General features: G+C 41.1%; 2 protein-coding genes across 2 annotated transcripts in view; one reads left to right on the plus strand and one right to left on the minus strand.

The window, feature by feature from the left end:
• The first annotated feature begins 956 nt into the window (after window positions 1–956).
• LOC116253851 (uncharacterized) lies at window positions 957–5,259 on the plus strand. The gene is made up of 7 exons (XM_031628813.2): window positions 957–1,207; window positions 1,298–1,369; window positions 1,514–1,581; window positions 2,077–2,218; window positions 2,327–2,407; window positions 3,798–3,893; window positions 4,794–5,259. Exons 1-7 carry the CDS (start codon window positions 1,076–1,078, stop codon window positions 4,911–4,913), a joined length of 711 nt encoding a protein of 236 aa, XP_031484673.1. The 5' UTR covers window positions 957–1,075; the 3' UTR covers window positions 4,914–5,259.
• Window positions 5,260–10,123: 4,864 nt separating this feature from the next.
• Window positions 10,124–26,184, minus strand: part of LOC116254161 (DNA mismatch repair protein MSH6) — a 34,347-nt gene continuing 18,286 nt past the window's right edge. Inside the window, exons 15-21 of the mRNA XM_031629330.2 lie at window positions 21,762–21,924; window positions 20,345–20,634; window positions 20,105–20,242; window positions 19,882–19,961; window positions 11,676–11,775; window positions 11,470–11,599; window positions 10,124–10,736 (exon numbers count right to left, since the gene is read on the minus strand). Coding sequence (XP_031485190.1) covers window positions 10,489–10,736; window positions 11,470–11,599; window positions 11,676–11,775; window positions 19,882–19,961; window positions 20,105–20,242; window positions 20,345–20,634; window positions 21,762–21,924 — 1,149 coding nt within the window. The 3' untranslated portion in view covers window positions 10,124–10,488. The remainder of the gene's footprint in view (window positions 10,737–11,469; window positions 11,600–11,675; window positions 11,776–19,881; window positions 19,962–20,104; window positions 20,243–20,344; window positions 20,635–21,761; window positions 21,925–26,184) is intronic.

The raw sequence follows: 26,184 nt of genomic DNA on the forward strand, positions 1-26,184 counted from the left end.
ATTATAATTCATGCTTTATCAAACACATCCTTTTCAATTGTAGATTCAAAATTACAAACTATCGAACACAAACAGAAGCTAGAATTGAGATTTTCTTTCAAATTCCAGTTTAAAGTAGGATTTTGTTTTAATTTTTTTTTTTAATATAGAATCAAAATTCAAGGCCATCAAACACTCTCTAAACGTTAACATATTACACTCTTGGATCAGCTAAACAATCAAACTAATTTGCTGCCAATTCAATTTAAATCAACTGATTCAAGTCGACTCTGACAACATTGTCTTATAGGTGAGAACCATATCTATTTCCTGCCCCTGTGCCCCCACATAAGCCAAGTCACCAGCTGACTTGGGTAGGTAAATAAACGATCACTGCTTTTTTTCTTTTCTTTTTTTCTCCCAACCATATCAAACATTGATCAAATGAACTCAGTTGCCAACATTGGCCAAGTCCAAGCCTTCTATGTTCGTTTAAACTAAATCATATGAAAACTATTTCTGCCCAGCCAGATGATCATCTAACCAAGTAACTTAACCTTTTATGTTTGGTTAAGATAAAGCAAATCAATACATGGAATATGTAAAGCTTTCAATTGAAGAGTAGTTCTGGATTAAAATTTGTGACCCCTAAGATTCAAATGTGAATCACCAATATTCAAATACTCATTATGATTATGATTATTATTTCTATTATTTTCTCTAAAGCAAGCAAGAACTTGCTTGGAAGACAAGACCGGAAACTGTCAATTTGCTCTCGATTAGTAATAATAAAGAGGGAAGAAGGAAGGTGTGTCAATTTTGGAGGGTTAGACGTCCGATGTTGTGAGTTTGTCGACAGTGGTGGTCCTGTCCTGTCTCTTTTTACCAGGGGGCAGATAGACTTTGACGATTTCTAAAGTCCAAGGTAGAGGTAGGGACTAGGGAGGAAGAAGGCAATATAAAAGCCAAGAAGCTCGATAACGTCTCATTGCAGTCGCTTTTTTTTGAGTTTTGCAAAAGAGGAGGAGGAAACCAAACATTGACGCAGAAAAAGAAGGAAGACGAGGGAAGAGAAGGAGAAAGAAAAGGAAAAGAGATGGGGGATCATGTTGTGTTGTTTGTGGAGGAATGCAATCCTTCTGTGCCTCAGTGTAGGATTTGTCACGAGGAGGAAGAAGATGACCCAAAGAGCCTGGAGAGTCCTTGTGCTTGTTCTGGGACTTTGAAGGTGTGATTCTTTATTGCTTGTTATGTGTTTTGAATGGTTGTCTGATTTAGGCTCAAGTTGTTGAAGTTGGTTTTGTGTTCTGTGTGGCAGTATGCTCATAGGAAGTGCATACAGAGGTGGTGTAACGAGAAGGGGGATACAGTTTGTGAGATATGCCTGCAGGTTTTCTCTTCTTCCTTTTTCTTCTTCCGTTATCTATTTTTTCTTTTTTGTGGGGAGCATGGGTTCTTCCTGCTGGGGTTTTGGGGAGTTCTTTTTTTTTTTTTTGTGGAGGGGAAGAAGGTTCTGAGTTTATGGAGGTTGCAGAAATTTGAGCCTGGGTATACGGCACCTGCGAAAAAAGAAGCATTTGGACGCCTGCCTTTGCTCATCAGGTTCTCTCTCTCTCTCTCTCTCTCTCTCTTTATTTTTTTTGTATCTTCTTGACAACAAAAAAATTCTTGGTGACTCTTGCCATTCCTCCCCTGTTTTCTTGTCCCTCTCTCTTTCTCCCTCTCTCTCTCACGCACGGACACAGTTTTTTCATTTGATTTTGCTATACTTTTTGTTGCATCCTCTGTCATTCTTCGATGCTTAAGAAACCCCTTTCCTCTTTCTCTTCCTCTCTCCCATGAATTCTTTCGTTATTTGATTTTGGCAATTTTTTCTTTTTGGTTATTCTGCAAATTTTCTCTTCCTTGTTCCTTCTCAGTACTTGGAAATAGTTTTTTTGGCCCCTCCCTTTCTTTCTCCTCTTCCACGAATGGGGTCTAGATGTTGTTCTTTCTCTGCTTACACGTTTTGAGGTTGTCAAGAAAGGAAAGCAAAAAAAAGAATATATTGAGTTCGTGGGCAGTCCCATTGACAATGGAAAGAATATGATTCTGCAGGGGCGAGCCTCATTCTCCGAGAGACGACTTGGAGCTTCAAAATCCTGGTTTGATTGCAATCGTTGCAGCAGATAGCGATTTTCTAGAGAGCAACTACAGGGAAAGCTCCCTATCAACCTTTTGCCGATCAGTAGCACTAACGGTAACTAAACTCTTTCTCACTCCCTTTTCCTCCCGATTCCTCCTCTGTGTAATTTGATTTTTCCTTTTTGTGTTTTTCGTTCTTATGTTTTATTTCTATGTTGTGCAGTTCACTGTTCTTCTGCTTATACGCCATGTTGTCATTCTGCTGGCAGATGGAGGAGAGCAGTACGCTTTTACATTATTCACTGTAAGCTTTTCCGTCTTCGTCCTTGCTGCTTCTTTTGGTCCTCTCTTGCTTTTGTCTTCTTCCCCTTTTCTTCCAAACTTCATCTTCCACGTCCAATGCATGGAGAATGGCATAACTACCAGGACACTTGCTTTCTTTTTCTAAAATTTGTTTCCCTGGTTTATGCCCCTTACAGAATCCCGTGGGAAATCTTAATGCAATCTCTTCCTAACATTTGTTCCCTGCTTCCATTTCACATGTCTTCCTGTATCTTTTTCATTTACTGGGAACTAAGTCTTTAAGACTTTTAAGTATTCAAATTCAAATTTTGTGAGTCGGCTGATTTGGATGATCGAGCTGATTAACTGGGTCTGACTTGGTCTTTGGCTGGCTGATCAAGGCTCAGGATTACCCTACAAGTGGTCCAAAGGTGACTGCTGGTTTAAAAAATGGAAGACAAAAAAGCAGTGTTGAATTCTCTGGCCGCCATAAAGCCACACACTATGATTCTGCACTTGGGCTCTATTTTGATTTCTTGGGAAAAGTTGCAGAAACTTTGTGTGGATAGTTTTTTCTCTTTTACATATAGGGTGTACATGTAAAGTCACCAAGTTGATGGGATGTTCAGAGTTCTCTGAATTTATGGACTAAAGTTGAAGGAGTGTGTGCTGTACACCACGAGCAGCAGATACCTCCAAGGGTTTACCAACCAGAAGACTGTTAATGTGCATTTGATGATAGCATCTTTTCCCTTGGCTTAATCATGCATCAGAAGAGGATAAAAGAAAATGCGAATGAAAAAGTTTGTTGGAAAGAAACAGCCTTATGTTTGTGACGTGTGCACCTTGATGAAACCCATGGGTCCTATTCAGTGTTTTGAGAATTTTCCTGTTACTGAAAGTTTGCTGAGAAAGCAAACGGGGTCTAAGTTCTAAAAAAATGAGGGTTTGTCGACTAACCTATATCTGTCAGTGGGATATTATTGAAGCTTGTTTTTGTGGGCATCAACAATAGCAATCTGGTCCCACTGTTGTTAGTAAGGTTTTGAACTTGACTGGTCCCTTTGGCTTTCTCAAAATGGTTCATCCCCCATGCACCCCAACTACTAGTTCAGATATTGACTGTTTTTTGTTGAGTCAATATCAAGGTGTAGCTAAGACGGAGCACTATCAAATCCTCTCTGTTAAAGGCAAATTTTAAGATGCACAACAAACAAATTAGATTTTCCGATCAAGCATTGGGAGGACTATGAGCACTTGTGCAATAATAATCCAGTTTTTTTACTTCATTTGGAATTGAATGAACAAAAGTGACCGTCATGAATTTCTTCTGTTCTTAAAGTTCTACTTTTTCTTCTTGTAGTTCATGGTTGATTGGGTCTCTAAATTTCTTTCATTGGTAAAACTTTCAGCTTTTTCTTTTGAGGGCGAGTGGAATTTTACTACCCTTTTACATAATGGCTCATGCAATCTCTGCAATTCAACGCCGGCAGCAAGAGCATCTGCAGGTGAGCTTTATGGTCTATTTTTCCTCCTTGTTCTTCTGTGAAAAAATAGTGTACAAGGTAAAAGTGAGATTATTTTCGTGTTCATTTTATTTGCTGAACAGAGAAGCAGGCTTTTCTCTATTGCGTATATTTCTTATGTTGAATTAACCTTAAGTACCGTACAGGGGATTCCTACAGTGTAGCCTACTGTAATTAATTTGTCTTCTTAGCAGGATGCATCCATTCCCTCCAGTGAATAGAATTTTTTTTTATGAACTCGTACAATCAAATTATTGCAACGCCATAAATGGCATAACCTTATCTGTGGTTCACATCAGGCACATGACCAAGCAAATTTAATTGATTTACTGGTTCTACGCATAATGGAGAATCTGCTATTGGATCCTGAATTAGGATTAAAAAGGACAACACAACCGACAGCCAAAGAATCTAGTAGCCATTCATGTGCTTGATGCTTTGCTTTCATCCTCTTAAAAACAAAGTATATTGCCTTTCTAACCTAATCCTTAAGTTTGGCATCTAAAAAAAGCCTTGAACATCACTTTTGACAGCATGAGAAAAAGTGCTTCATAAGAACTGCATTCTTGTATGAAGGTGACTATGATATGTCATTGGCATGGGATCACCATGGTTAAAAACTTGAAAGTAAAAGTTGTGTTATGCTATTGATTGAGGCAAGAAAGACTTGAGCTTTATCAGCCGGGGATCTGCCAATGTATGGTCAATTGTTACAGGGTTTTACTTTACCCTGGCCAAAGAAGTATAAGAAAAGCTGTGTCCTCCCTTCTACTGATGGGATTGATTTTGTCTCATTGTATGAAATTTATGCTTCATTTGGCTGATTTAGTGTAAAAACTTACCTTTTAACCCGAATCTTAAGGTGGGTATCTGATATTGCAGGATTATGATGGTCTGGAAAATGAAGGGGACCAAGAAGAAGAAGAAGAAGAAGAAGAAGAAGAAGAAGAAGAAGGTGATGATGAAGAAGAGGACGAGGAACAGCAACATCTTCCAGTCTAGCATCTGTTCACATGGAAGATGTTATTAGATCTGGTGCATTGGTATCTCACCGAGTGGATGTATCTCTTCTTCTTCGTTGATTCTATGGTTACAGCCAGCCTGCTCAAAATCCTCCAATGAGGAAGTAAAAGTTTTCGGATGGAAAACGCGTTGGGATTTCGGAAGATCCACAGCTTCTTGGTTCTTGTCACACGGTCAATGAGTTTTCATCTGAGCTGTTCTGAACTAAAGGCATATTTTGATTTGTCAGTCTCCATTACGATTCTACACAGTTGTATTTGTGTACATAAAAAAAGAAAAGAGAGAAAAAGAGAGAGGCTTCATTCTTCTCTGCTGCATATTCAAATTTAAAGTTCACAGTAAGAATCCATTGCGCTCGTTGATTTTTTTTTCTGTTCTTTACCATGAAAGGTCCCACACCAATCATTTCTCCAGCCAATCGTCCATTGGAGTCCATGTTGAGAGGATTGGTGGGTTGTCAAATAGATACAAGCGCGTGTATACAATCAATCGTGTCTCTCATTTTTTATATTTTTGATATCGTGCTCTCTGCAGAGACGTCTAAAATTTGAAAAGAAAAAAAAGAGAGGAAAAGTTGATATGCCGATCAAGTTTTAAGAGTTTTCAAGCTAACAGTCTTTGCTTTATAAAATCTAATGTAAACAAATTTTTATTATTTTTAATTTTAATATTTTCAATCATTTTACTTGTATTTGTATTCAGTTAAATTTATAACAAAGACTCAAAATACTGGTTGACACACTCAAGAAACATATATGAAGAGACATAATTTAAATATTATATATATATGTTGATGTTGGATTATGAGTTGGACCAACCTACTGGGGGGCACAAAAATTAAAGTAACGTTTTAAAATGAAGTTTATGACAGCAACAGCCACTTTCAGATGGTCAAGCCCATGTCTTCTCTTGTTGTTCCTTTTTTTTTTTGTGTATTTCGTGACTTCGGCACAGGAAATATGATGGAAGGTACTTATGATGCATGATTGGAAGGCATGTAGCAGTTAATGACCTTAGCTTTTAGCTTTTCGGCCAACAATAAAATTTCATTTAGACATCTAATCTTTTTAATTTTTTTAGAGAGAGAGAGAGAGAGAATGTTCATTCCTTTTTTCAAAATTTTGGGATAATTAATTTTCGTTCTTTCCCGAAGTATCGGAGAAGTTAGCAAAATTGAAATTTTGAACGACTAACAGTCAAACTATAAATATAACGTAGAATGAAAACAAATAATAGAACTAATTTTTGAAATGGGTAGTGTATTGGAAAAGCATTTTCTAAGAATCGTGTCAGTTTGTGACAATCCCACGAAAAGGCTCTGATATTGCTGACTGGCAAAGTGTTGCTAAACTGTTTGATATACAATTAAATACCTTAAAGGGATTGATCGCATTGGATTTAAGAACCGTACACTTAAAGATCAGACGCTCCTCTCTCTGTTCTTAAATCTAATCTATCCAATTCTTAATGCAAAAGAGTAAAATAAAGATCTTAAGTGTAGACCTTAAGTTTGACATATGATCCAATTATGTCATATCAATAAAAACATGGCACATCATATCCACATAAAGATCCATGGATTTCAAATCGGAGGCTATCAAAAAACCCTATAAGTGTGATCGTACATTTAAAAGCTGTTTGGCAACCACAGTAAATTGTCACAATTTACCCACAACTTAGCGTATATTTATGTACTGTTCCACAAAGCTACCCGAATTCTAGGCAGATTTCTGAGATAGTAACAATTTATTGCTGTTGCCAACCACTTAAATATCTTAAGACTTGTGCCCATGACACAATCATCCAAAGTGCATCATAACCAGTATATATTAATGTAAGAAATGGAATTAAAATTTAAAAAAAACCGTTGAAAAGTATATATAACCTAATTTCACATAGGGCAAATTAAAAATAATGAAACCATAAATTTTAAATAGTCCCTGAGACATGAAACTTTTGCATTGGTCAGTGGTTCAATTTGATTTGGCACCAACTTAATTTGACCAAGTCCATTCATGCCAATTTTGACAATTTGATTTCAAAGAAATGGCCTTTCTACGATGATCATCCATGATATATGCATGGTAAATTCAAGCGCCATCATGGAAAAAGAAACCGATATTAATGATTTGGCAGGACTTTGACATTGGTCAGTTGAGAACTATTACTTTCTCCCATATATCAAAACCATTGTTCTTTAATATAAAGAACCAAATAATATGACATTACAAGATTAAAATATAAATCAAAAGCAATAAATTATTAAATCGGTACAATTCGGCTGACTCAGCCAAGTCAATGACAATTTAGTCGACTTGGCTGAGTCTGGTCATGACCGAGCGGACCACATTTTCAACTCAGTTAGGATTCGGGACAAGTCAACTCCCTCTCTCTCTCTCTCTCTCTCTCGCTCGTATATATATATATAAGTTTAAAGAGCACAACTAGCCTTAGTAAAAAAGTAGAACAGGTGTTTGAACTTTTAAAAATGTGTACAGAAAGATTTATGTGTTTAGAAGTCAGAGGCACAAAGTTTGGAGTAGTTTGGCCACCAACCAAAAAACTACCCAAAAAGAAACAATCAAGTGCAGATGCTAAGCACATGACTAGTTTTGTTAAGTAGGTGTTAGACCACAGCGTTATGGTGAATAAAGATTGTTTAATGCATAAAACTTAACAGCTTACATTATTTCTTTCTAGAAAAAGTTCAGGACTTGAGAAAGCTTGATTCCGGATAAGATTCTTAGTTATCCAGCTGCCAGCAACGTATATATTAAGTTAGAGTAAGTGTAGATATTCTTGATCCCAAAGCATGAGTGCAAATTACCTAAAGGAACACCTCGGAATCTTTCAATTCTTAATCCAAACGCATGCGCATATTACAATCTTTATATATATATATATATATATCTTCCAATATATGGATAGGATTTTACAAGCTGAGAGTTCGAAGTATTGATTCGTTATAAAGTAAGTTCCATGGAGCGAACATTTGTAAACAAAGGTACAAGACTAGAGCCTGAGACAGCACATCGAGTGACATGCTGCATGAGAGATTTTGTCTGACGCTAGGTCCGGTAGCAACAATAAGAGGTTAAGAGCGCGACAAATTTCAACGTTGTTTTAAGGTAAAACGGACTGACAAACTGTATTTTTGAAACTGGATATCTCAAAAGTACATTTTGAGAGATCTCAAAAGTACATTTTGGAGACATCCAATCCACCCATTCAAGAAATCACCTAGAGGCTTGTTTGAGAAAAGCAAATGAGTCCATGAGAAACCGTTCTACAAAAATAAAATCGCTAACACTTAGTCACGTGTTTGATTGTAAAGATGTGCAAAAAAGAACTTTTTAAAGAAACAACATTCACCATATCAAACGCATTAAGAGTAATACATTCTTCCGTATGTTTTGCACAACTTAACATGCAAATGTGAAGTCCATGCCCCAAAACATAAGAATCAATAAAACATCAGAGCTATAGGCCAGTGTCGAACCACTGATTTTTATATCCGTAATACCGTCTAATCTTCACATTGAAAAAATGTTTATTTCTAAACAACTTCTTGGCTAGATCTATGTAGCTAATTTTGCAAAGAAAAAACAAAAAATCATTGAGCATCTCTCATGCAACCCACAGCTGTGAATACAAAACAAAAAAAGCTGCAGTTTTCAATCTCCGCACAACCCAAAGAACGGAGATGCATTGCTCAGAGCCCACATGGAGACCAGAAAGGCAACTCAGGCAATTAGAAAATCAGGTCTATTAAATATTGAACGGTGCTTGATCATCCATTGAATACTCAATGTTAAGAGAGAGAAACCCAATTAGTTGTTTTCACAATTGAGTTGTCATAATCAAGTTACTATACATGTGAACAGTTCGAGTATGGTAATAACAGCCAAATTAGCACTTAGTGCATCCTTGTTCTCTCCAGAGAGAGACTCATTTTGCCGGCAGCCGCCGTCTGACCGGCTAAATCTTTAACGGCCAGTCGGCTGCCTGCAGGGAAGCTATTCCAATACTCGCCAGACAAATGGCTGTACACAAAAGGTCCCATTGTTTTTTTTTTTTTAAGTTAAAGCACTAATTTTGTTTACTTTTTCGTTAAAAGTACAGTACACCGCATGGTCCTTATTTAACCTTGTCTTATCTCTGGGGATTTTTTTAGTACGATACATAAACTATAGGACGTACAACAAAATTAAGAAAGTGTACGTAAGGTTGTCGATAATAGAAGAGATGAACTGAACCGCTTACCAGCAAACGCTGCAAAAAATGAAGCCCAAGATGCTATATCCCTCTGGACCGCAGACACCGTCAACTTCCCTACAGGGCTCATGAATATCATTTTGCAATAAAAAACAGTTGGCACCAATTATTTGGGATCTAATCAAAGCTTACTAAAAAAATCGTATATAAGAGTTTTTAAATCTGAAATGCCTTTATTCCAACGCACATGCATGTGATATACATGGTTGATTAGATAAGAATCCAAAAATGTACGTAACATTTTTTAGAATGTGAAACCAACTACAGAGATCTAATGCATACAGTTAAATTTCATCAAAGAAAACATAAAATGGAGATTGAAGGCATTCTTTACGTCTGCTGCATAAGCCTTCACCGGATCTAAACTAGGTCCCACAATAGGACCTCTTTTCTCTGATTTAACCTTTTCTCATGGAAAAAGCCAATACCAAGGGAAAATCATGAGGAACTTTCTGATCAGAGATCAAAGGAAAGTGCACGCTGACAAATTTCACACCTGACTTTTTCCCACCTTTCTAGTAAAATTCCATCTTTGACAATACAAAGTTAGATCTTCATAATTAGCTTAAAGAACACAAATTTTTTGAATCTGCTTTAGATAACAAGCTACACAATAAATTCAGCGACAGTTTCGAAGAAAGAAGCATGACAATCACCCTTAGCAAACAAGCAGATAAGAGTATAAAAGCCGCTCGCGCCATTTTGAAAGGACAGAATGAGCGAATTGGAAGCAAGCACAGAACACTGTAAGTTAGAAAATGGTGAAGGGAAATTAGGATCAGATATATAGTATATGTACATAGACAAAAGAAGGCTCCCTTTTACCCCTTGCACGCAGGTACAAAGGCCACCTAATTCCATTTAGGGACATGAATGCTAAGGATGGGCTGCTGCATATTGCTGTCACAACGTAATTGACAGATCTGCCTCAAATAATCGACAAATCTTGAAAATATTGATTCTGAACTTGTATTTTTACAAATAAACAGGGCAGTTCTGAAGGGAGCAAAAAAGGCTGTTGCTTACTTACAGATCGAATTGCACGGTCATCATCCAGTTTAATATACATTCCACAGGCTCCTCATGGACAGTAGCATCTCTCCTTCCATTTTCTGGCTCTGTTGTATTCCCTTTAGGGTACTCACCAGAGAAAAAAATTCAGCCTGAACCCGAGGCTTATTTGCCCCCCTGTGAAAAGGCAAGCTTCTTGAAATATAGCCAATATGCATCACATCATACTTTCGCATATTACCAAAAAACTGCATATAGAAGATAGACTTCATTGAATGAATCTACTCAATAGCAGTCTAGCCCTTTCCTGATATGCATGGAGACAACCTGAATCCTTACACAATTGTACATCTTGCTGACCCATTCTTACTATCACCTTCAGTAAATCTTGGAGGACAGCTGCATCCACATTCTCAAGTTTCAGCAAGCCTCCAGATTTATTTCTGTGCTTACCATGAGCTGCCTCAAACTCACTGGACTTCAAAGCAGCTCTCTTAAGTACAGACTCAGGAATACCTGCAGTTTTGACCAATTTATCAAATTCAAATGTTACCCACAAAGCACTCCAAACAGAACATGTACATTAGTTTCACGGTCAAGATAAAGGCCTAAAAGGAGGGACTTATTTTGGGTTATTGTCCCTGGCCACACATTGTCAGACACATCAACACCGACAATGGCTTGTAGCACTATTACTGCAGGACTCCAAGAAATGGATGAATGATAAGCGATCCCCACACAAGACGGCATAGATTTACAGCAGCTCAAGCTATATGCTTACACCCATAAATTTGTTCAAATGAGCTCAAAACCTGGCTGAAGCTTGCTTATTGTGCAAATCAGCAAGTCTGAGACAATAGTTGACTACTTCAACTGCATCACTCAACACCAAGACAACGAAAAACACCATCCTTGCAGGAAAACCACAAGATGAAGGACCAAGCAAAATGCAGTACTGCAGGCTTCCTATGTAATAACATTTTTAACAGCCATGAATACAATCATATAAAACACCACAAATCTACTGTTCCCAAAGTTGATTCATCTCCAAACAGTATATTTTTCTTTCCTGTTAGCATATCATGGTAATGAAGGTCGCTTTCTTCTTAAGTGGTTAACAGCGCTTTGCATTCCAGGGTAGATGCAGCATTTTTGCAGAACAGCTAAATTTGCAGCCCTAGTGGTTTCTACAATATTTCCACGCGCATTATAAGCTTAAAAAAATAAGATTATTTGAGATTTAGAATACCTGCCAAACATGCAACATTAACACCATAACTTCTGGGGCAGGCACCAGGAGTCAGCTTATAAAGAAATGTAACTTCTTCAATCCCATCCACTCGTTTCTCAACTTGGCATGCCATGTGAAACAAACCTACCTGTAATTATTATTATACACAGAAAAAGAATTAGTTAACTGAACTCTCCTGCATGCAAGAAAACAAGAAATTATACCTGAGAGTCATTTTCATATTTCACAGCTAACCGATGATAATGTGTAGAGAACATTCCTCGACAACCTATCTTCTGGATAAAATGATCTAATACAGACTCCCTGCACATGAGAAAGACAAAAAAAGTGAAAGGTAGAGGAACTATTAAACAAAAGGAAGAGCATTTTCTCAGCACAAAATCATAAGAGTTGTTAGAATATGTTGTTGTGGGAACCGGGTCCATATCTGGACCCGGTTCTATGGGGCGCGGGTACCGAGGCGGGCTCAGTACCCTAGGCGGCTTCTCCTCTCTCCCTCTTTATATTGTCACTTATGTATAAGTGTTGAATTAAGTGAAATAGAACTTTCTCTCTCCTAGGGTTGCGGGTGTGCACCTAGGTAGAGCTTCCTGTGGTTTTTTCCTCGTTCGAGGTTTTTCCACGTACATCGTGTGTTCATTCTCTTCTTCCTCTACGTGGTTCGTGTTTCTACATGGTATCAGAGCCATCGAAGTTGGAGAAGAGTTTTTTTTTTCCCGAGGATCGTTAGCCGTGGAAGTTTTTCGTCGCTCGACGCCGTTGAAGTTCCGGCGCCGCTGCTGCCCTTGTGACGTCGCCCTGCTCTGCCGCCGCCGTCCTCCGTTCCGCCGCTGGTTGCGCCTCCGGAGTCCTCCGTTCGGCCCGTTCTAGGTTTCTGCCACCGTGGGTGGCCTCTGTTTTGCACCGTCGCCTGCCTTCCGTCGCCGCTGCCTCATTCCCGCCGCCGTCAACTCTCCGTTTCTGTGCCTCTTGTTGTTGTGTGCTTGTTTGTGATGGCAGAAGCGATGGGGACTCAAAAAGATGCCGTTCTTGACGCGGGCAGCGCCTCCAAGACTGAGAACGTGCCGATCCAGGTCACCTCCATCCGTCTGACCAAGGACAATTACCTATCTTGGTCTGCCGCTCTCGAGATTGGGATTACTAGCTGTGGGCGTCTCTCTTACATCACTGGCGACAAACCTGCGCCCATCAAATCTGATCCTCAATGGGCGACGTGGGCGTTGGAGGACAGCCAGGTGAAGGTGTGGATTATCAGCTCCGTGTCCTCCGATATCCAACCCCTCATTCTGCGGAAGCCGACCTCTTTCGATATGTGGACTGTGCTTGCAAAGATGTATGGTCGCAAGAAGAGACATCTGCGCACCTACCAGATTAAACGCAGTATTTACTCCCTGACACAGGGTGATTTGTCTGTTGCTGCCTTCTATGCTGCCCTGAAGACCAAATGGGAGGAGCTAGATTATCATGTGACTGATGAGTGGAAGTGCGGTTCAGATCATTCCCTCTACTGGGAAAAGGAATGGATGGACCGTACGTTTCTGTTTCTGGGAGGCCTGCGGGATGAATTTGAGTCTATTAGTAGCCAGATTCTTAATGGTGATGAGATTCCGGGGATAGAGGAAGTATATGCTCGTGTTGAGTCTGAAGAACAACGTCGCCAGGTGATGCATCTTGACACCGGTCATGGCCCTTCTGCCTTTGTCAGCCGTGCCTCAGGGACTGGGCAGCGTCCTGCCCGGCATTGCACTCATTGCAACAAGTTGGGGCATTCGGTGGATTTCTGTTGGGATCTTCATCCCGAGAAGAGATTGGTCAGAGGTCGTCCTCCCTCTGGCAAGCGTAGCCCTTCTGTGTCTGATTCCAGTCAGAGCAATCCTTCTAGTGGTGCAAAGTCCAAGCTGTCTCCTGATCAACTCAAGGAGCTACAGGCGTACATCAGCCGCCTATCTACTACCCCTGCGGAGTCCTCCATGTCTGAAGGGGCTCAGCTAGCCCAAGCCCTCGTTGCCTCGACTGATCAAGGTAACCCTTCTCTTGGTGATTGGATTGTTGATAGTGGAGCCACTCACCACATGACAGGGGACTCTAAACTCTTTCAAGAATATCAACTTTCCTCTGGCAAGCAACGTGTGTCTATGGCAGATGGGTCTTCTATCTCTGTGGCTGGGAAAGGGAGCTTGTCCCTGTTGAACAAATACCGTCTCCACAATGCCCTACATGTTCCAAATATTCCTGTGAACTTACTCTCTGTCAGCAGTATTACTAAAGAATTAAACTGTAATCTGATTTTTTCTGCTGATCACTGTTCCCTGCAGGACTTGGTGACGGGGAAGAAGATTGGGATTGGTTCGGTTACTGATGGGCTCTACAGGCTGCCGGTAAAAGTTGCTTCAGCATTGATTTCTGCCACGAGTGGTCACTTGTCTGGTGTGAACGATAGATCTACTGTTCTGCGATGGCACGAGCGTCTTGGACATCTCCCCTTTTCGTTAATAAAGAAGTTGTTTCCTCATTTGTTTGCTTCTGTCTCCATTGACTCCTTCGCTTGTGAAGTGTGTCAATTGGCTAAACATGTCAGGGCTTCATACCCTATTTCATTGAATAAAACCACTCATCCGTTTGCCTTAGTTCATTCCGATGTTTGGGGTCCTTCTGGAGTACCCACGTGTGGTGGTTGTCACTATTTTTTGACGCTTATTGATGATTACTCTAGATGTACGTTCGTGTACTTGTTGCGAGAATGTAGTGAGGTTCCAGCAGTTGTGAAAAACTTTGTTGCCTTTGTTGAGACTCAATTCCATACAACTGTTCAAGCTTTCCGTACGGATAATGCAAGGGAATATGTCTCCCAATCCCTTGATGATTTCTTGAAAGGCAAGGGTATTGTTCATGAAACCTCTTGTAGTTATACCCCTCCTCAAAATGGTATAGCTGAACGAAAAAATCGTCATCTTTTGAATGTTACCCGGGCTATTATGTTCCAACGTCATGTCCCTAAGCGGTATTGGGGTGATGCACTTCTCACTAGTGCACATCTCATTAACCGTATGCCTACTAGGGTGTTGGATGGTCAGTCTCCTCATTCTACCCTGTGGCCCACTCAGAATCCGTGGCCTCTTACTCCTCGTGTCTTTGGGTGCAGTTGTTTTGTGTATAATCATAGCCCTACTCTCAAAAAACTTGATCCACGGTCTATTAAAGGAGTTTTCTTGGGGTACTCTTCCACTCAGAAGGGGTACAAATGTGTGGATCCCACTACTTCCAAAGTGTATGTTTCGAGGGATGTCACATTTCATGAACATGAGTCGTATTTTCCGGTGAATCCTCTTCCGGGGGAGTGTCTTGGGAACAAAGGGGAAGAGTATTCTTCTAATCAGCTGATTCAGTTTATGGAGTTTTTGGAGTACAAGGTTAGTCCCAATGTGATTGACTAGTCCCTCGATTCCTCCTATTGATGAAGCTTATAGTAGGCTAAGCAGAATTCCAATCCCTTCATCGACTGTTCTTGATACCACTTCTGCTATGCTTGCTACTCGTGGCAGAGGTGGGTCCCTCTTTGCCAGAGGACGAGGATACCGTGGCCGTGGCAATACCCCTTCGCGCCCAGTATGTCAGTTTTGTCATCGCATTGGTCACACTCTGGATAAGTGTTGGCAGAAACATGGTCGTCCAGCTGTTGCCAATCAGACTGTTTTTACTGATTCTCCAGAGCAGCCTAAGACTCAGCATCCTGTTTCCTCCAGTGAGTTACGTGCAGATGATATTATCTCTCAGTTGAGACACTTGATTGGAGATAGACCTCAACAAGCTCCTGATCCGATCACCTCTACTATCACTACTGCTGCCAGTGCATCTTCATCTGGTATGTATTCTGACACTACAGATTGGCTCATTGATTCGGGTGCATCGACACATCTCTGTGGAGACAAGGCACAGTTTACTTCTTATGTCCCTACTCCACCTGGTCGCTCGGTTATTCTAGCAGATGGCAAATATTCTCCCGTTGTTGGACTTGGAAAGGTCCAACTTACTTCATCATTACCACTGCAACATGTTCTTCATGCACCAGAATTCCCACATAGCCTACTATCTATCAGTCAGATTACCAGAGATTTAAACTGTCGTGCGATATTTGAATCAACCTCTTTCTTCTCCCCAAATGGAACTCAATTAAGGGCGTCTGAATTAAATGATGAAGTCCAATTTCCTCTACCTCTCATGAGTTGTCCAAACCCAGTTGATCCACGTTTTGGGGCTGTCTACCAACGTCGTACTAAGCCTGCTGCACCTGTTCAATGTGCACCTGTGCCTTCACCCAGCACGCCCAAGGTAATTCCTGACACAAACTCAACTGACAATGTTTTATGTAATGATGACATAGGAGTATGTCACGAGCCTGTTCCTGCTCCTAATGAACTTGATATGCCCATTGCTCAAAGAAAAGGCAAACGCAGTTGCACTTTGCATCCTATCTCTGGTCATTTATCCATGGATAGACTCACCCCTATGTACCGACAGTTTGTCAAGGGGCTGTCGGCTATTGCTCTTCCACAGAATCCCATGGATGCTCTCTCTGATCCCAAATGGGCAGCAGCTATGCAAGAAGAGATGGATGCTCTTCAGTCTAGAGGCACCTGGACACTTGTTACTCCTTCAGCTGATGCAGCCATTGTTGGTTGCAGATGGGTCTTTACTATCAAATACAGAGCAGATGGCAGTATTGACAGATATAAGGCTCGTCTGGTTGCAAAAGGCTATACCCAAACTTATGGGGTTGATTATTATGATACCTTCTCTCCTGTGGCACGACATGCTTCTTTACGGATTCTCCTTGCTGTGGCTGTCAGCAAGAATTGGTCCCTCTCACAGCTTGATGTCAAAAATGTCTTTCTCTATGGTGACTTACATGAAGAAGTGTATATGCAGCAACCACCAGGGTTTGTTGCTGAGGGGGAGTGTCAGAAAGTGTGCAGATTGAGAAAGGCGATTTATGGTCTGAAACAGAGTCCTCGAGCTTGGTTTCAGAAATTGTCAGAGAATATTGAGAATGAGGGCTTCAGACGTTCTTCGGCCGACCATTCCCTCTTTGTCAAGAAGACTTCTACAGGTACGGTGATAGTTCTTGTCTATGTTGATGATATCATTGTTACAGGGGATGATGATCAGGGGATTTCCAACATCAAGGATGTCCTTGGACAACACTTTGTCACCAAGGATCTTGGTGAACTACGTTATTTCCTTGGTATTGAGTTTGCCAGAAATCAAAAGGGCCTTATCATGTGCCAGAGGAAATACGTTACTGATGTTTTGCAAGAGACAGGGATGCTGGGGTGTCGGCCTGCATCCACGCCTATGGATATCAATACCCGCTTGTATGATGATGATACTGAAGATGTTGATGCGAGACAGTATAGAGGGATTGTTGGGAAGCTCCTATACATCACTGTTACTCGACCTGACATTGCCTATGCTGTTAGCAGAGTGAGTCAATTTATGGATAAGCCCAAGAAAGTTCATTGGGATGCTGCTATGATGATTCTTAGGTATCTAAAGAATTCACCAGGAACGGGACTCTTCTTTCAGAATGGTACCTCACTCACTATATCTGTGTATGTTGATGCCGACTATGCAGGATGCCCCTCGGATAGAAAATCCACTACTGGATTTTGTGTGTTTATTGGATCCAACTTGGTTACATGGAAGAGTAAGAAGCAAACTGTGGTTGCCAGATCAAGTGCAGAATCTGAGTATAGAGCTATGGCTCAGGGTACTGCTGAAGTTATGTGGGTTAGATCCCTGATGTTGGATCTTACTGTCGAAGTGCCTCTTCCTATGCAACTGTTATGTGATAACAAAGCTGCACTGTTTATTGCTAATAATCCGGCTTTTCATGAAAGAACCAAGCATGTTGAAGTAGATTGTCACTATACTAGAGACATGATTCAAAAGGGGTTTGTAAGTACTTCACACATTTCAACTACAGGGCAAACGGCTGATATCTTTACTAAGGCTCTTGCAAGGGGACCATTCCAAAGCTGCTGTTCCAAGTTGAGCCTATTTGACATATACGCTCCAACTTGAGGGGGAGTGTTAAGATGTGTTTATATTCAGTTTTAGGTTTAAGAGGGTACTTTTGTAATAACTTTTCCTTTAGATGTTTCTCTTGTAACTTCTCTCTCTCCTCTAGTCAATATAAAGAGGAGTTAGGGCAGATTTCGAGGTTAATCAAAGATTATTCTTTCTAATCTTATCAGAGAAGGGCAGTCATATGGAAGGGGTCACGGTGGATGCTCAGCCCACTGTTGCCCGGGATCACTTGTTTGGCCAGGTTTATGTCAGAAAGGAGAAAGCTAAAGTGGAAGATGTTGGTGATGAGGATAGAACCAATCCCAATCCTGTGATCTCCCCGGATGACCCAAGTCCATCGAATGAAGAGCTCCCTATTGCTTTGCGCAAAGGCACCAGGCCATGTACTTCTCACCCTATTCAGAGATTTGTTTCTTATGCTAAGCTCAGTACAAATTACAAGTGTTTTATCACAACCTTATCCAAAGTTGTTATTCCCAGGTCGGTGGATGATGCTAAGGATGATCCCAAGTGGTTACATGCTATGACGGAGGAGATGGGTGCGTTAGCTAAGAACAAAACATGGGAAGTTGTTGATACCCCTAAAAGGACACACTTAGTTGGCTCTAAGTGGGTTTACAACGTGAAGTACAAACCTGATGGCACTGTAGATCGATATAAAGCTCGTCTGGTTGCAAAGGGGTTCAGCCAGAAGTATGGGATCGACTATCTTGAGACCTTTGCCCCTGTTGCAAAGTTGAAGACCGTGAGGGTTATTCTTGCTCTTGCTGTGCACAGGAAGTGGCGCATGGACCAGCTTGATGTTAAAAATGCGTTCTTGAACGGCCATTTGGAGGAAGAAGTCTATATGAGCATGCCTCCCGGGTATGTTCAAGAGGGAAAATGTTGTCACCTCAAGAAAGCTTTGTATGGCCTGAAGCAGTCGCCTAGAGCTTGGTTTGAGAGACTAAGGATCGTTATGAAGTCTACTGGGTACAAGCAAGGAAATGGAGATCATACCCTATTCATAAAGCAGAGAGATGGTCTGGTGAGTCTTCTCCTTGTCTACGTTGATGATATGATTGTCACTGGCAGTGATGAAGAAGAAAACAGAAAGATGAAGGAAAGATTAGCTAAAGAATTCGACCTCAAGGATCTGGGTAAGCTGAGATACTTTCTGGGGATAGAGATTGCTCGATCAGAGACAGGGCTGGTTATGAATCAAAGGAAGTACACTCTTGACTTACTAAAGGAGACAGGTAAACTTGGTTGTAGGCCCTATCTTACTCCTATGGAGTCGGGGACTAAGATAAGTATCAAGACGGGCACTATTCTGGATGAGGAAGGAAAAGGGCGATATCAGAGGCTAGTCGGCAAGCTTATCTATCTTACTCTAACTCGCCCTGATATCACGTATGCGGTAAATGTGCTAAGTCAATTTATGCATGTTCCCACGGATTGTCACTGGAAGAGTGCAGAAAGAGTGTTGGGATATCTAAAGAATGACCCAGGAAAAGGACTGCTGCATACTCGACAAGACAAACTTACTATTGAGGGCTACTCAGATGCAGATTGGGCAGGTTGCACTGACACAAGGAGGTCCACTACAGGGTATTGTATCTTTCTTGGAGGTAACCTAGTTGTTTGGAGAAGTAAGAGGCAAGAAGTATGTTCGAGGTCTAGTGCTGAGGCCGAGTACAGAGCTGTTGCAATGGGGGTTACAGAGATGCTGTGGCTGAAGATTCTTTTGACTGATATTGGTGTGGAACTGGGAGATAAAATGAAGATGTACTGTGACAACAAGTCTGCGATTAATCTTGCCAATAATCCAGTTCTACACGACAGGACCAAACATGTGGAGATTGACCGTCATTTTATCCGGGAACGCATTGACTCAAAGGAGCTGATTCTGCCATATATGAAGTCTGAAGATCAAGTTGCAGACGTCCTAACTAAAGGGCTTTGTACTTCTTCATTCGAAAAGAATGTTAGCAAGCTTGGCATGTTTGACATGTATGCCAAGCTTAAGGGGGAGTGTTAGAATATGTTGTTGTGGGAACCGGGTCCATATCTGGACCCGGTTCTATGGGGCGCGGGTACCGAGGCGGGCTCAGTACCCTAGGCGGCTTCTCCTCTCTCCCTCTTTATATTGTCACTTATGTATAAGTGTTGAATTAAGTGAAATAAAACTTTCTCTCTCCTAGGGTTGCGGGTGTGCACCTAGGTAGAGCTTCCCGTGGTTTTTTCCTCGTTCGAGGTTTTTCCACGTACATCGTGTGTTCTTCCTCTTCTTCCTCTACGTGGTTCGTGTTTCTACAAGAGTGAAAGAAAATCACTACTTACGCAATAGCCTGGCCATCTGAAGTTGATGTTCCTCGTCCAAGTTCATCTAATGCTACCAAGGAATTATGAGTGGCAGATAACTGCAAAGTGAGAAAAGACATTCTTATATATAGGCAATAGAAAGAAACAATACCCACATAGTTCAAAAAGAACAATTTGCAACCAGGAAAATGCAGGAGTTTAAAGCTCCTCGATGAGTAAATCTTGGGTAGAGAAACCTCACCAACATCGTGGCAGTCTCAGAGAGTTCTGTAAGAAATGTACTCTGGCCTGCCATTATGTGGTCCTTTGCACCCATTCGAACAAATATTCGGTCAACAGGTGATAGCTCAAAGCTTTCTCCCGGAACATATGCTCCAATCTAGGTTACAAAAAATTTCAACCATGAAAAAGAGAACTAACAGCTATACATGAAAAAAATCAAGAACAAGTAAAAGAAAAGTGCCATATGAATAGAACTTGCCTGTGCCAGAATCACTGCCAAACAAACTTGCCGAAGCAAAGTTGATTTACCACCCATGTTGGGACCAGTAAGAAGGATAAAACTAGCATTGTTAGTTCCACCTATATTTACATCATTGGGAACAAAAGATCCCTTGCCCATTGCATCACTTTTTAAGATAGGGTGTCCCAAACATTTTCCAGATAGACTTGGAGTCCCTTTTGAACATGAACTCCCCAGGATTGTGGGCCTGCATACTGGTCCTTCATAATAATCAGTTGCGACTGCTAAGCTTGACAAAGCATCCAGTTCTGTGATTTAAAATAAATAAAGAAACTCAATACAATCTATAACAAAGACATAAATTCAAAATGATTGGGTCATTTATGCACTACTAAAAGGATGTAAGTGCATCATTTGGCTTTTAAAAAGTTAAGGTCTCAAAGTCAAGTTGCAATGCAAAAAATAACTCCAATGAATAGCAAGACAACTCAAAAAACCAGACACACACACACATTTCTTTCTAATATCACATCAACCAATGGGAAACATGCACATAGACATGCACATAAAGAAGTATGCAGTAGCAAATATAAAGATGCAAGCAGATGCAGATACCATGTAGCTCCAGCTTCTAGCATCACAATGATTGGTAATTAGCCAACACCTTACAGGCTTACACTCCAAAATAGGCTTTTCTGCCTCTTTGTTTCGAGAAATTCTGGGCTGTCTAAACTCACGTGGATATCCAGGCCTGACCATCCCCTAGCAATGTCACAAAACAAAATGGCTACCTCATTTAGCACCACCTTCTCCACCAAGAACAATCACTTCCAAGCACTCAACCAAATACTAACTTGCCATTGACCAAGGATACAAAAACCATTAATAAAGGCTAACCCACAAAAGAAAATCCAGACACCCCTTGTATTTGATCCAAATTCCATGTGCCAGAAGTACACTACCCCGTGATTCCATTTTGCACAATTTGAAAGGTTAAATGAAGACCCTTTCAAAAAAACTTTTGTTTCATCCAGAATGCTGGGAAGAATTTTAAGAAAAAACAAAAGTTGTCAATCATAAATCAACAGCAGAATTTTTCCTTGTTGCTTTCCTGCCTATAATCAAAATGGAGAAAAGAAATAGAAAAACAGAGACATAAGCCAAAAAAAAAACATCCAAAGCACCAGCAGACTTAATGAGATTCACAGGACAAAACCATGTTTAATATGCAAAAAATAAATATCATTCTGCTTTTAAGCAAAATCACGATGCTTGCTAGCAAAATCAGCTACAAATACAAGAGTTTGCATTTGTTTAAATATGTGCAAGGCAACTTTAAGCCTTCAAAAAATATGCTCCTAAATTAGCCAATGAAGACTTAAGCAGCTGGTGTAGCCTATGAGTTATAGCCTTATAGGCAAGGAGGGAGGAAGACCTGCAATTACAGAGATTAACTGCCGCAACTTGAGATGATGATCACAGAAGCGGATGATAAACCTCTGCAAAATGCTTTTCAATTTAGATTCTCTCTCAGCCTCAGCATTGGAAAGTTCTCCTAAATGTGCCCTGATTTTTGGAGTCCAGTATCTGAAATATCCCTGAGACAGTTCAACAAAACACTTTCTATCTTTTAGTTTTATTCCACTGATTGCACCAAGACACGAGCATCAACACCATGTAAAAACAGTCCAAAAAGCAAACTTGTTCAACTTCCAATCCTTTAAAAATCACAAGAATAATTCAACTCAAACAAACATAAGATTGTATAAGTGAGGTATACAGTACAACCTTAGCAGTCAAAGGACATTGATCTCCCCTCAAAATGCATCCATTCACTTCCTTGCAAATATTACCCACCAATGATACTTCTTAGACAATGATGGCACCACAAATAGCAGAAATCGGCTTTTTATAAGTCAAAGAACTTGATTCTATTTTGATAATTCACCACCACAAATTTAAAGCAAAGAGAAAAGGAAGGACCAAATGAAAGAGAACATATTGTAGAACACCAACATATTGAAAATTCTATCTAAACAAAATTCAACTAAACAGGCAACATCTAGGCTCAGCTTCTTCCAAGGAGCCCACTGCAGTCATGCTTATCACACACACACACAGATAGAGAGAGCGAGAGAGATCATAAGTTAACAAGCGAGACGAGTGCCCGTAAGCCCAAAGTGTTCCCTGACTTTGAATGTTCCATACACTGTGCCTCGTATATAAATGCTTACAAAGTCTAATCTGAAGTTCAAAGTATCAATATACTACTTCATCTGATTATAGACAGTCACAAAAACACACACACATACACACAGACAGGGTCTTTGACTCTTGAGTAGGGTGGATCTGATGCTTATAGAGGATCCAATTGGTCTTTACGTATGTCACATAGGTACGGGTACGGGTGCCGGTGCGGGTACTGACCATTTTCAAAAAACTTGGATGCGGGAGCACAGCCGTGTGTATATATATATATATATATATATATATATATATTGTAGAAACACGAACACAAAGAAAGAGAAAACGAGGAACACAATGTAACGTGGAAAAACCCTCAACAAGAGGAAAAAAAACCACGGATGAGGAGGAGCTGGTGCCCACTAGCAGCCAGACTCTCTCTCTCTTAAGATTTCATTAACCTTAAAGATTAGGGTTACAATGATATAAGTATGCCCTAATTAGGACATACTGGATCGGGTCCAGACCTAGACCCATACACCAATATCCGTCAACACTCCCCCTCAAGTTGAGCATACATATCAAACATGTCCAACTTGGATACATTCCTCTCCAACGAAGTCGAGGATAGAGCCTTTGTCAGAACATCAGTGGTTTGGTCTTCAGACTTCATGTAAGGAATGATTAACTCTTTAGCATCAATTCTTTCACGAATAAAGTGACGATCAATCTCAACATGCTTGGTTCTGTCGTGTAGAACAGGGTTGTTGGCTAGATTGATTGCAGACTTGTTATCACAGTACATCTTTATAGGTCCTTCAATCTCGATTCCAATATCAGTCAGCAATATTTTCAATCATAGTAACTCTGACACTCCCATAGCAACGGCTCCATATTCTGCCTCTGCACTAGATCGATAACATACATCCTGTCTCTTGCTCCTCCATACTACAAGGTTTCCTCCCAGGTAGACACAGTACCCTGTAGTAGACCGTTTGGTATCAGCACAACCTGCCCAGTCTGCATCGGAATACCCCCCGACCTCTACAGTCTCTTGTTTTACATACAAGAGTCCTTTACCAGGATTTCTCTTCAAGTAACATAATACTCTGTCCACAGCCTTTAGATGTGCATCAGTAGGAGCATGCATGAATTGACTCAATACATTTACCGCGAAAGTGATATCAGGTCTCGTGAGGGTAAGGTAAATCAACTTCCCAACCAGACGTTGATATCTTCCCTTAGCTAGATCTAATGTGTATTTCCTTTGGTTTAGCATAAGACCAGTACTTGATCTAGCAATCTCAATACCAAGAAAATACCTCAGCTTGCCAAGTTCCGATCAAATTCCGTAGCCAGTAACCCTTTTAACTTGATGATCGCATCCTCATCATTACCTGTGAAAATCATGTCATCCACATAGACAAGTAAAAGAGTGACTCTGCTCTCCTTTTTCTTCACGAATAGAGTGTGGTCTCCATTCACTTGTTTGTACCCATGATGTTGCATTACTCGTCTCAGTCGTTCGAACCATGCTTTGGGTGACTGCTTGAGGCCATATAAAGCCTTTTTCAGCTTACAACATTTCTCTGGTTCTTCATATCCTGGAGACATGCATATATACTTCTTCTTCGAGGTCACCATTAAGGAAAGCATTATTAACATCTAGTTGGTACATCTTCCACTCCTTCATCACAGCTAGGGATATAACAACTCTGACTATCTTCATTTTCGCAACAGGAGCAAAGGTCTCCAAGTAATCAATCTCATATTTTTGGCTAAACCTTTTGGCCACAAGACGAGCTTTATACCTTTCAACACTCCCATCTGGTTTGTACTTGATGGTATACACCCATTTGGATCCAACCAAGTGAGCCGCCTCAGGAATCTTCACAACCTCTCATGTCATGTTTCTTCTCAATGCTTCCATTTCTTCTTTAATAGCATCAACCCACTTGGAATCACTTTGAGCTTCAGCAACGGTCCTGGGAATCACAGCCAAAGAAAGAGAAGAAACAAAACACTTGTAATCGTTGCCAAGTTTGGAATAAGATACAAAATTACCAATAAGGTGTTGAGTACATGACCTGACACCCTTTCTCAGGGCAATGGGAAGATCTTCATTTGGTTTTTCAACCTCATCTTGAGTCTTCAAGGTCGGATTTGGTTCATCGAGGGAAGGAGTGGCATTGGGATTGGAAGTAGATTTCGCACCACAAGTTACATCCTCTGTCCGAGCACCTCGTCTAGAATAGACCTATCCAAACAAACGATGGCCTTCCTTCTCAGTGTCACACTCTTCCTCCTTCACAGGCACATCAACCACAGTGAGAGATTCTGCTTTCCTGTAGTCCAAGAAATCTGTAAATTGAAGCTCCTGGCTCGGAGAATACTCTTCCCTAACCACAAACTTCTTGTAACGCGCGGCGTTTGGGCGGAGCGGGTCGGGTCAGGGTCCAGACCCGGACCCTAGCCCCACGCGAGAGGAGCCCGACGCTGTCCCTCCTCCCTCGCTTTCCTCTTACCGTCTCTTCCTTACCCACGACCGGAGCTCAGGGAAGAAGGCGACGGCGACGACGGCATTGAGGTGAACCCTGTCGTCCCCTGCCTCTTCCTCTCTTCTCTTTTCTTCTCCTTCCCGTTTTCTTTTCCCTCCTCCCTCTCCCACTGTCTCTCGTCTCCCCTCTCCACCGAACGACTCCCCTCACTCTCCACCGTCTCTCTCTTCTCTCCCGTCCTCTCCCCTCACTGCCTTCTTTTCCCCTTTTGACCGAACCCTCTCCCCTATCAGTCCCCCTCCGTTTTTCCCTCTTTCTCCCTCTATTCGACCTCCCTCTCTGTCCACGCTTCACGCTCTCTCCCCATTTTCTGCTCGTTTTCTATTTTCTCCAATCAAGCACTTTCTCTCACTGATTTTCACTATGCTATCACTGTTGGATCCGTTTTCAGCTTGGGGATTTGTCCTCCCCCTCGTAACAGCAATTAGAGAAGGCCTTGGTAGTGGCGGCATTGGAGGATTTTAGCCGTTTGGGGACCACTTGGACGCGTGAGGTGGCTGCCGGGAGGATTACAGCAGTTTAGACCTTCAATCGGGGTGAGCAAGGCGAAATTGAACCTATTTTATGATATATTTCTCTTTGGAACGCGTATAATTATTGTTTGAGCATGCTAGAGCTTAGAATTGATTATTTGGAACACATGTTAATGATTTCGTTTTTGGGGGAAAGCTTGCGATTATGTTGGGAAGCGAAGATTCATATATTGGATGATCATTTAAGCATGATAGATTAATTTTCGAAGCATTAGGAGAAACATGGTAGAGTTTGTGAGGTTGTGGGGAAGATTTAGGACCGTTTTAGTGAGCTTTGTAGCACGCGTTTTTGTGAACGGGTGCATCTTGGAGTTAAATAGGGATAACGTACATAAGTTGGATGTATCTTTGGGGTAGACGCCTTGATTTAAGAAAAAGGGAGTTTTGAGAAAGGCGTTAGTGATAGACGGATTGATGGCTTTGAGTTTTGGCATCTTTTGGCACGGCTAGAAGTGGGAAGTGACCCTTTTGGAGAACTTGTGGGTCGACACTACCCGTCGACACCCTCTTGAGGCGATGACACGTGCCTCAATGACTTTGTTTTGTTTTTGTTTGAATTGTTGAGGTATGAAGTAGGAATCTT

This window comes from Nymphaea colorata, chromosome 5 (genome assembly GCF_008831285.2).
Source record: "Nymphaea colorata isolate Beijing-Zhang1983 chromosome 5, ASM883128v2, whole genome shotgun sequence".
NCBI classification, from domain to species: Eukaryota; Viridiplantae; Streptophyta; class Magnoliopsida; order Nymphaeales; family Nymphaeaceae; genus Nymphaea; species Nymphaea colorata.